We start from the raw sequence: 11991 nt of genomic DNA, 5'->3' as shown, positions 1-11991 counted from the left end.
GTTGGTCTGAGAACACGTCCCTGAAGAACACCAAGAAATTTTAAAGTATCGTCACTCATAATTTCACTAATTTTCCTACATTTGTGTTCAACTAAATAGTTTTCGGAAAGATTAATAGGCTGTCAAAATATCTAAAGTGTCTTAGGTTCAAATTTGTTCTTTTACGCTTAAAATACTAGGCCGCTTCATCTTCCATTTCCTGTTTTACTTTTTTTTATGATATTGGTTGGCGGACGAGCATATGGGCCACCTGATGGTAAGTGGTCACCACCGCCCATTGACAAAGGCGCTGTAAGAAATATTAACCATTCCTTACATCACCTATGCGCCACCAACCTTGGGAACTAAGATGTTATGTCCCTTGTGCCTGTGATTACTTTGGCTCACTCACCCTTCTAACCGGAACACAACAATATAGAGTACTGTTGTTTGGCGGTAGAATATCTGATGAGTGGGTAGTACCTACCCAGACGGACTTGCACAACGCCTAACCACCAAGATAAGTCCTGTTTTCCCTTTCATCCATTCTTCATCTAAATTTTAAGAATTTTCTTTTAGGTGAAGAGATATAGTATTTAGAGGTGGGAGATAACAACCTCCTGCCACCAGTGTGGTGCGCCGTTAGTCATGGCGTGTCACAAAATGATGGAGGCATTCTATCGTGGCGATATTTGGTAAAGATCTCGGGCGTGAAAACCGCTAATCAGCGAGAGGATGGAGCTGGATGGAGATGGTCTATTTCTGCATTTATGTAGTCATGTCGCTTCCGTGGAGCGGAAGCGTGATGAGAATACCCGCTCCGCCGATAAAGACCCGGGGGTCTGTACTATGCGAACCGTCTTCCCCCGCTGTAAGCGTCATCGAAGGTATCTCTGTACCCCTGGAACCCTCTAGCTTGTAGGCCCACAAACTGGCCCACACGTTGGTTTTACGGTAGCTTGCGCAAGCTAGCCATAAGGCGAGGTGTTATACTTTTAATGAAGGTTTTTGCATTACAACTCCAAGGTAATTAATGTGTTCAGGTTTTTGTCCGCGGCGGCTTTGGCTCTTATAATTTTATTTCAAAAATATTTAACTTGAACCCAAATAATTATAAAAAAACTGATTTACATACAGATCTTTCCATTTATGTTGAATGGCGTTCGGAATTAATACATATATTAATAATAATTCATACAACAAAAGAAAAAAAAAATCTTTTGTTCCAAATTCGGAATTTGGTTTCCATAATCTTATACAAATTTACTTGTTTTTTCAAACTAACAGTATCCGCACATATTTTTTCTATGTGTGTTGAAGACAACATTTGCAAGTTAATCCGACTATTAACATAAAAAAAAAATATATATATATTAAAAGGTTTTTGTTGATTAAAAGATTTCTTGTTACTATGCGACGTGGTCATGATTTGTAAAGTAACTTTTTTTTTTATTTGTATATAGTTAAGGCCTCAATATTTATTCATAAGTTAGTTTAAATACTGAATAAAGATATTTCCTTTCCTTTATAGTCATTTATTGTGTTACGTATTAATCTACAATATATTATTGTTACCAATTTGTAACTGATATGTTTTTACTTATAAAAGAGTTGATTATTTTGTTTATTACTTGGTGGTAGGGCTTTGTACTTGGTGACAAGGCTTTGTCTGCCCGTCTGGGTAAGTACCACCCGCTCATCAGATATTCTGCAGCCGAGGTAGCAATACTTGGTATTGTTGTGTTCCGGTTTGAAGGGTGAGTTAGCCAGTGCAACTACAGGCACAAGGGACATAACATATTAGCTCCCAAGGTTGGTGGTACAATGGCAAGGAATGGTTAATATTTCTTACAGCACTAATGTCTATGGCGGAGACTTCACTTATCATCAGGTGGCTCATATGCTCGGACGCCCAAGTATGATATACGATCATAAAAATCGAAAGAAAAAGGGAAGGTCCTTGTAATTTTACTATCAGTTTGGTTCAACAATTTTTCACCCCAAAAAAACAAGACAGAGAAGTGAAATTCTCGTGATTAAATACAAATAGCAACTGATCATTATTCCCTAGGAAGTCGGCGTAGAAAGAAGTTTATACAATTATTTAGGTAGTTATAATAGTGGCCATTTTATATTCGCCGCTTAATATTGTACTAGCAATATTCTACAGACTTTGTCCTGCCTGTGTGCACCACTCCAAAGGTCAAAGCTTGCCAAATGGGTCAATTTTAAGTAATCACTATCCCCTAAACATTGGCGTTGTGAGAAATTTTAACTATTTCTTACATTACCATTACCCCAATAATCTTAGGAACTAAGAAGTTAGGTCTCTTGTATACAGGTTCAAGAAATCCACTGGCTCACCCATCAAATCGGAATATAACAACAACAAGTTATATATGTTACCTACCCAGACCCACTTGCAAAGCCTTACAAGAAAAGAGTTGTGGCTGTGGCACTAAATCTAATTTCTCAGGTGCCATTATTATTTGAACATTTAACAAGTTTAAATATGACATTGTTATTATATTTCATAAGGCGTTTCACTTAATAAATATTCTATACTGTACACCACAAGGTGAGCCGTTTTTGGGCATTACGCATATATAAAATACCGAAAAATAATCAATTTACCATTTATCAAATTTAAAAAGTTTATTAATACTAAATTAGTCGATAAATTTTCTTACTCAATAAAAGAATACTGTTTAGAACAAAACGCAAGCAAGCATCATATTATTTTTGGTGTTTCTATCCGTGTTTATAATTCATCTCGTGCTCAGGGGTGAAGTAAAACACTGTGAGGATACCTGCATCTATCTAATTTAAATAAAATTCTACCACATGTGTGGCAGACTCCAACCCGCTTCAGAGCAGCGTGGTCGGATTAGCTTTAAAACTTTTCCTCAATGGAAGAGGAGGCCTGAGCCCAATAGTATTACATTTATATGCTATTATTTTACACGAAAAATTACGTTTTTACCATATAAACATAATACCAATGAACGAACTTACTGATATCTTCCAGAAAACCATCGGACAATAAAATCAGTATGAATAATATCCAAACTATCGAATATCCGAAATAATAATCAATACTATACTTTTTTTTGCATAGTGCTATACTTAAAGAGAGTAGCTAATTGAATTTTAAAGCTATTTTTTGTGTGATTATACCTAGAAATGTGTTCTTTGTACCATACTTAATGTGAAAAGCAAAATTATAATATATAATTAATTTGTAAGCATTTCGTGGTAACAACTCTAACCGGCCTCTAACAGCCGGACCGCTTTGTAATAATCTAAATTCCAATACATTACCTCACATGTGTCTTAAAATTCTTGTCTTAAAATTGAAATATGTACATTCTGAGTTACTTGGTGGTAGCGTTTTGTGCAAATCCGTCTGGGTAGATACCAGCCATTAATCAAATACTCTACCTGCAAACAGCTTCTCTCAGTATAACTGTGTTCCGGTTTGAAGGGTGAGCGAGCTAGTGTAACTACAGGCACTAGAGACATAACATCTTAGCTCAAATGTAAAAAATAGTTATTATGTGTTCCGGTTGACGTGCGAAGTCCGTTACGAGTTACCTTATCTTCAAACCGATTTCCGCTAGATGTCGCTGGCTTTTCGTTACTAAGTTCTTTTTGAACGGAGTACGTTGGCGCCCTCTGGCAGGTGTTGTTTTGTATATAGGTGTCACAACCACAAGCGCCATTTTGACTTCATTGTTGCGTTATTTTTCAAACCGTGAACATACCCGCAATTATTAAGTCGCGTTTTTCTTTATTTTCAAATATAAGAATATAAAATATAATTTTCGAGATTGTTAAGTAGAAAATTAATCCCTAGTAAACCTGTTCACTCTACTCTTAAAGGCTCCAGAGATCAACTCATCAGGAAAAATAGACCCAGGCAGGTCTTTCCAAATTTTGGCGACTCTCACCAAAAACGAGCTGTCAAACCGTTTAGTTCGTATTTTGGGTATGTCAACAACGTATGGATGAAACTTTTGCCTGCGCCTAGTAGTCCGATAAAGGAATGGAGATGGCTCAATCAGTTCAGAAAGAGCCTTCGAGAGACGCCTTGCAATATATGACGATGTGAACAATGCTCTCTCTGAAATAGTATATTGGCTTAGTGTTAATAATTTACTGTTAAATAGTAACATTAACCGCCTGTAAATTTCCCACTGCTGGGCTAAGGCCTCCTCTCCCGTTGAGGAGAAGGTATGGAGCATATTCCAACACGCTGCTCCAAATGCGGATTGGGGGAATACACATTTGGCAGAATTTCGTTGAAATTAGACACTGGCAGGTTTCCTCACGATGTTTTCCTTCACCGTCGAGCACGAGATGAATTATAAACACATATTAAGCACATGAAAATTCAGTGGTGCCTGCCTAAATTTGAACCCGAAATCATCGGTTAAGATGCACGCGTTCTAACCACTGGGCCATCTCGTGGCCGGCTCTTACAAAAATAAAACTTATAAACGTAAAAAAGTAAACGCAAGCTAATATATCTCCATGAAATTTGTTTAAAGAACGGCAATACCCTATTTTAAAGATTTTTTATTATAAGTATTAAGCCCACCAATTAAGTACGTTAAAAGGTGCTTTTTTTATATCCATATGCATTATCGGAAAAATTTTATACAATGAATATTCCGTAAACTTACAATAACCATTACATTGCATAATAAAGATTCAAAGAAAAATTAAATCTGAATACAATAGATACCCTATGTACGAAATAAAACTAAATAAATTAGAAAAGTCAAAATATACATATTAAACAAACATTTGTTTGCACAAACAACAAGTTGAAAACATTTGTTCACAGCGTCATTCTTGGATGCCATCGTCACACATAACAATATGTTGTGCAATTCATTAAAACTTTTGTACAAAATATTCCACGTACTTCGGGTCGTACGCTTCGTTCGACCGCACAACATACGGAGGACTCCTCCGTATGCTGTATTCAAATTCATAGAATATCGTACGATATCCCCGCGATTTATTATATTTATTCCGCTTTTACATTCATGTAACTATTGAAATACAAAAGAAAAAAATAAAAATTAAATAAGTTTTTTTAGTTAATTATTTAAATGTAGTGATTAATTAGAAGCAAACGCATAACACATGTAGTTTTGTAGCGTAGATATAGCATTAGTCTCACCGAGAGTGTGTGATACCAAATGGGCGTGCATTAGTTGGTTATGACTTGCATGATACCGGCATTAACGCGATAAATCTTCCCCCTCATTTTTCCAAAATTAGGGATTAGTCTAAGCATGGCACCGCATGATGGTAGGGCTTTGTGCAAACTCGTCTTGGTAAGTACCATCCACTCATCGCATATTCTACCACAAAACGTTAATATTTAATACTGTTGTGTTGCGATGTGAGCGAATGTAAGGTACAAGTTAAATAACATCTGAATTCTTAAGATTGCTGCCGTATTGGTAATACGAGGAATGGTTAATATTTCTTATAGTACCAACATCTGTGGGCAGTGGTGATCAGTTACCATCATTTGTCTGTCGATCTGTTCACATTTGACATAAAAAAGACGTGGCTGTATTGTGTAATTCTTTGCATTTTTGCTAAATAAAAAAAAAAGCTGTCATACATGACTGACTTAAAAAAAACTGTCATACGTCATTCATGTCATAATTACAAATGACAAATCTAGAAACTTGACTTCTTGTGAAAATAATAAATTAAAGTATCTTTAATATACCTCTAATATTCGTGCTACAATATTATTAATACCTAAAAAATAAAATGGATTTAAACAGAATGAGCAATACTAAAAAGCTTCAACTGTGTAGATGGTACTTTAAAGGTAATATTTTCATTTTTTCAGTATCGTCATTTTGTTGTATAAACATATAAGGTAGTTTTAATATTTACGTGTAAAAATAATTTAAAAGGAATACTTGCGTTGTTTTTTATATCCACATATCAGATAAATTTAAGGAAAACTCATTCTATGAGCAAAAGCGACCGCAGAAGTAATCTTCCATTAGTTGATCTATATATGTTTGTATATATCTTGCAGCCTAGGTATATAGCTTGTTTTTTTTTATATACATTCTTACTAGTTCGTGGTCTAGTAGCTACTTTATGAGATTGTAAAACCCAAGGGAGAGTGATAAAAAAGTTATTGAGTATATCTGTCAAAATTATCTAAAAAACCATCACCCCGGAGATTGGATGTTGATAGTGTTTTCACATGCTTGAGAAATGATGTAAAGCCTTTTGGCACCTTGTATTTGTGTCATCATTGTCATACAATTGTGTTTACACCAACAGCACCATATTAACTCTTACACATGACATTCTCCTCAAAAAAATTCTCATGCTATTCATGTTGAATGTTTAATGATGTTTTCGTTACTCAACTTTGTAAATTTTTATGTAAATACATTGACCATAATGGAGTTGAAAATATTTTTGTTATTGTTTATGTCAGTTATCATGTTAATGTATAAATTATATATATATATATATGTCTGTATTATTTTAGGTTGAGAGTTGACAATGTATTTCTATTACACCTTCAAAATTTAATTAATTGTAACCTTGCCTGTACCAATCAATCTTTCAATTCTACATTGCAAATTACTAAAGAAATAATTTTTGTCCACTTTGAACATATACATGTCATAAACAGAAAAAAAAACTCTCCTAAACAATTAGCGAGTCTCCTAGGAATTTATTGAGATTTATAATTAAACTGTAATATTTTTTTAAATTATAATATGTGCTGCATATTAAACTAAATTAAATGTTAAATGTCTCACAGGATAGTTTTAGGTTTCCTTTATACCAATAATGTCTTTGTATTTTGCAGTTGGATTTGTGCTGCTGCCGTTTGTGTGGGCGGTGAACTCAATCTGGTTTTTCAGAGAAGCATTCATTAAACCACCATTCGATGAACAGAAACAGATAAAAAAATGTATGTTAAATTTATTGTCATTACTTATAATTACATATTTGTTACACAGGCTATGGTAACTTATGTAAATATCTCAAAGTTGATTAGTTTTAAAAACAGTATCTAAAATGGGATATTTACCATGTTTTTTATTTTTATTTGGTGGAGCTCGATATTTCGACATTATCTACGAATGTCTTGTTCACGAGACTGACGTTTGCGGGTAGATGTTGACGGCATTAGAAGTGTCCATATCGGACTACCTCCTTTCTCGTACGTTTGCTGCGTAAACACTGGTTACCACTACCACTGTCACTTTCACCCCTACTATTTGTTTTATTTACACTCGAAACTCGATCCCGTGTTTTACAAACGAAACTCACCGTATATAGTTTTAAAAAATTTAAATAATATAAACGAAAAGAATTTTGTTTGGAGAGGTTGATATCTGAAATTTGAAAGTAAACTTAAAATGGATAAAAGCATTTAAATTTTTAATGTTGTATTCTACATAAATATATGTTAATCAAGAACTCATTTTACATTTCACACATTTACTCCTGCAATTGGAAGATTATAAATCGTTAGAGAGATGTAACATTAGTTAAAGTATTAATTACTTGTATTGTATTTACAGATGTGATAATGAGTGGTGCAGGTGCATTGACTTGGGCGATAGTGTTAATTTCATGGGCAGTAGCGTTCCAGCTGCAGCGAGTATCCTGGGGTGCTACGGGTGATGCTCTATCATTTATAGTGCCTCTGGGACGTGCTTAATGGACATTAAAATGTTGGGTAATCTATTAAATTTAATTAGTGTATGTTTGTTAATCAATATTTAGTGATTAATCAACATATATGTATATGTTTTAAATGGCTTTACATAAATTATTCAGTTAGGGGGGGGGCAAATCATAGTTAATTGCAATATTTAAAGTCAGTTGTGACGAGTAGGCTTCCAAGAAATATTATATTGTTTAAATTTTTATAATTTAGAGCTAAAATGTAACCACCATACCATGTAATCTTTTAAAATTTTTAATTGTAAGTTAATGAGCTAAGACGTTCCAGTTTCATGTGGAAATTACCCTAAGATTACCTTAATGTCATAAACATATATTATTTTATGTTATATGTATGTTCTCATCATCAACTACATTCCACACCAAGAGTGACGCCATTGAGATTGAGCTCCAAAACTGCGGTTGGTGACAGAGCCAGCTAAAATATGTCGGTACTTTAAATACAATATGGTTTGTAATTTTCTGCTGAAAATTTGTACATAATGTATTAGTATGAATTCATGAGGTGTGTTTACATATGAAATTGCCCTGACCTTGCCTAATACCTACTAATAGAAAATTTGTAAACGTTAATTTTACTGGTAAGCTAAGACTACTCATCAATCAAGCCTTGATGTTGCAGATTTCCATGGGCGTTGGTAATCCACTTTCCATCAGGTGAGCCTCCAAAAAAAAACATATATTCTATTGCAAAACAGCAATACTTATTGTTGTGTTCCAGTTTGATGGGTGTGCCAATGCAAATGGAATACTTCAAATTGTGCATGTAGTTATTGGTAACAGGCACAATGGACTTAGTTCCCAAGATCGGTGACATGATGATGTATAGAATGGTTAATATTTCAGCATCATTGTCTATGAGCATTGGTGACCAAATACCATCACGTGGTCGATATACAATTTCACCAAAATCATAAAAATAAATTAAGAATAGGCTATTTGACAATGCGAAAAATAAAGTGTCAATTATTGTAATCAGTATAAATGATGAGTTTAAAAATGGTTATTTATCAACGAAAGTTGAAAATAATAATTAATTTATTCAAAAATCCATAAATAAATATGCATTTTTTTAAAAGTTTGTCACGTGACACAAAACGCTCCCGATTGGTCGGGCTTATGATGACGTCACTTGCACCATTGCACCGCCATATTGTCAAAGTAGCGTTTTCGCGCGCTATTTAAATATGGAATTTTTATTTTGATATATTTCAGCAAATATGTACTAGAATTAAAAAAAACAACTTTTACTGCGTTCCTTAACCTCTACTAAATAATATAAAATGCATTTTAAAAACCAGTCAAATAGCCTATTGTTTGTTTAAAAATTTGACTAATTTCCGACTTAGCAGTCATGGTCAATTTCATTAGCATTTTCCATTGTTAATCAACACGGTTTAGAGGTGAATTAGTTCATGAAAACCAAGCGTTAATAAATTTTAGCAAGTTACAATTTTACATACACAAATAAAATACACATACAATACAGAAATAAAATCAGTGACGTACCTCGAAGAGTTTTATTTTATTTTTTTCATTATAAACAATATATGTATTAATATATATTCTATTCTAACCAAAATATAAAAGGAAAAATAGCAAATAAACAACATTTTATAGCAAATTGACGCGGTATCATCGGTCTATGATATTCACTATGGATTTGCGACGAAATGGCGTTTTGAACGTCGACGAAACTGTTATCGTAATTTTGGAAGTAATATTGCAGTGGATATAAGTAGTTAAGTGTAATAGTGTTGCATTATAAATAAACATATATTAATCATAAACTCTACTTTTTATTTATTGGATTGCCAAAATTATAAAAAAATTTTCAACGTTTAACATCTATTTGGAGTGATTATGACGGTTAATTTTTTTTTCTTTTTTTATGGCTGTATGTATGGCGGTTTCGGCCCATGTCAATGTAAGTATTAGACAAAAAAATAAAAGTGGTGTGATTTCTTTTGATTGTTTATATCTAGATAGACTGTCAAAGCTGACAATGAGCCGGAAAAAATAGTACCATTGTGAACACGCACACTAGTAAAGAAATATTACGTTTGGCGATTGTCAACGTAGCTGTCACGCACACCGAGATAATAAAGTTGGGTCGTTTGTTTCACTTCTTTTGTAGTGCAACAGTCGATCTAGATATATTAATATTCTTATGTGATTTTGTAATTTAACTACACTGCTGACTGTTCTCATTACATACGGAATAATTTTAAACAAGGAATTAATAATTAAAATAAAAGAACTTGAATTTTTCAAATTACTTTATACATAAAAAATCTTCATATATAACGAATAACTTATCTAATTAAAAGTATATTTTACAATACAATACGATCAGTTGGTTACATTACGATGAGTACCACCCACCCATTAAATATTCTATGCGAAACAGTAATGTTTAGTATTGTGTGTTCCGTATTGAGGGTAAGTGAGCCAGTTACATATATATAACAAATCTATGTGATAGACAGTCAAGGTGGTCTTTGATCTAAAGCACGTGATTTTTTTTTTAAATTTTCAAACTGATGTGGAGGGAATCATTGTAGGAAGTTATATCCGATATCCGAATATTGTGTCATCGGTTGTGTAACGGATATTTGGATTAAATATCGGTGATGACATCCAATTACAGACGTCGCCCTGTCTTTGTTTAATTTAACATCGTACGATATGCGACAAAGAGATGAAACGAATGTCATATTGAAATCGGTTTAACATTCGCTTCATCTCTTTCTCACAGATGGGTTACTGTAAAGCTAAAGAGAGATAGGACGAATACTTCATAAGTCTCATGTTCATCGTACTTTGAATGCTTTGACATACCATAACGATATACATAGTTTTTACATCTGATATTCGTACGACATCCTACGATTTGAGATTTGTTTCGATATATCGGACACGTGCCTACATTCAAAACACTTCAGCCACGTCGACAAATCGTAAATACAATAATAAAACAAGCGTGTGTTGTGTTACCACAGTCAAAATAGAAATTTAATATAAATAGAAGTTCCGATTTATATATCAAGCTTACAATAATTATTTATCTTTAATTATTGAACAAATAACAATAAATTAGTATAACAATTTCCATTTCACGAGTCGAACTCCTAAGGATCAAAATACTCGCACCTCATCGGTTGTTGCTTTCGGCTACAGACAAGTGAGAAGAAACCGTAATGACAGACAATCCTAAGAAATTATTTTGCTAATGAAGGTACACGAGCAGAGCCTTTTGGGAGCTTTGACCTTCATACAGCAAGACTCAAATAGAATGTATTCTTATATTAAATATTATATGAATTATTATTATCTGTATATTACATACGAGTATCTATAAATTTGTCTATTAAACATTATAATATAATACTTTTAATCTGGTAACAAAAACATTGACAGATACTCGTCATGGCGGGAAAATTCATTCTCGGATAAACATTTTTAACTGCGTATTGAATAAAACATTATTCAAAGTTCTTATAAAATTATATAAGAAAACCTACTTTACTCCCTTGGATGTGCGTGCCACGAATGCTATATTCATACTTCGTTACTACATATGATGATAATAATAACTAACCTATATTTTAATTTGACGGCGCGTGGTGCGCCATCTTGTTTATTCAATATGGTTGCAATAGAGTGTCAAAGGGAGTTGAACGGCGCTCTAGTGAAGCGTCGCGTCGATGGTAGCGCGGCGGCCATCTTGGATCGACGGTTACATTCAAGATTTCCCGCGCACCGCGTAGGCGACGAATCGCTAATTTCCAACATCGTTTGTAATAGATTCAGTGATTTATGTGTGTTTGTGTATATGATTTATTAACGAATCGATATTGATGACTATTGTGAATATATCTGTGTAAATGATTTGCTTAATAAAAAACTTACTGAATTTATGAATCGCTCATATATAAAATCGTTAGAATATACGCCCACTTCTCTTGAATAATTCTGATATCGCGAATAAAATGTCTTTAAATTCATATATATTTATTGATTTTCTTTATTTATAAATTCATTCAATAACATCATCGGCTGTTCTGTTCGTGTCTGTCAAAAAACTGTCACTGTCAAGTTTTTTTTTTAACCGAAAACATACACTAAGATCTTATAAAAAGAGGGCAGTTGTCGGTATAAATATTTACACTTAATTCATATTTTAAAGTCAAATCGACTTTAATACTTCTAATTTCGTTACTAAAATATCACACAGTATTTAGACATGATATA

The 11991-nt window shown here is 33.4% G+C and overlaps 1 protein-coding gene across 2 annotated transcripts; it reads left to right on the top strand.

Moving 5' to 3' along the window:
- The first annotated feature begins 5683 nt into the window (after positions 1-5683).
- Positions 5684-9066, top strand: LOC113391618 (gamma-secretase subunit pen-2). 2 transcript variants are annotated; one of them, XR_010309791.1, is made up of 4 exons: positions 5684-5839; positions 6851-6955; positions 7572-8534; positions 8567-9066. XR_010309791.1 is itself a non-coding variant. In XM_026627646.2 (3 exons), the coding sequence occupies exons 1-3, from the start codon at positions 5779-5781 to the stop codon at positions 7709-7711; spliced, it is 306 nt and encodes a 101-aa protein (XP_026483431.1). In that variant the 5' UTR covers positions 5684-5778; the 3' UTR covers positions 7712-9066. The 2 variants fall into 2 exon arrangements, 1 of the variants encoding a protein (XP_026483431.1); XM_026627646.2 differs by having other exon boundaries at positions 7572-9066.
- Positions 9067-11991: the final 2925 nt, after the last annotated feature.

This window comes from Vanessa tameamea, chromosome 30 (assembly GCF_037043105.1).
Source record: "Vanessa tameamea isolate UH-Manoa-2023 chromosome 30, ilVanTame1 primary haplotype, whole genome shotgun sequence".
NCBI classification, from domain to species: Eukaryota; Metazoa; Arthropoda; class Insecta; order Lepidoptera; family Nymphalidae; genus Vanessa; species Vanessa tameamea.
Note: the sequence above shows the minus strand (reverse complement) of the source record. Positions and strands in the feature narration are given on the sequence as shown.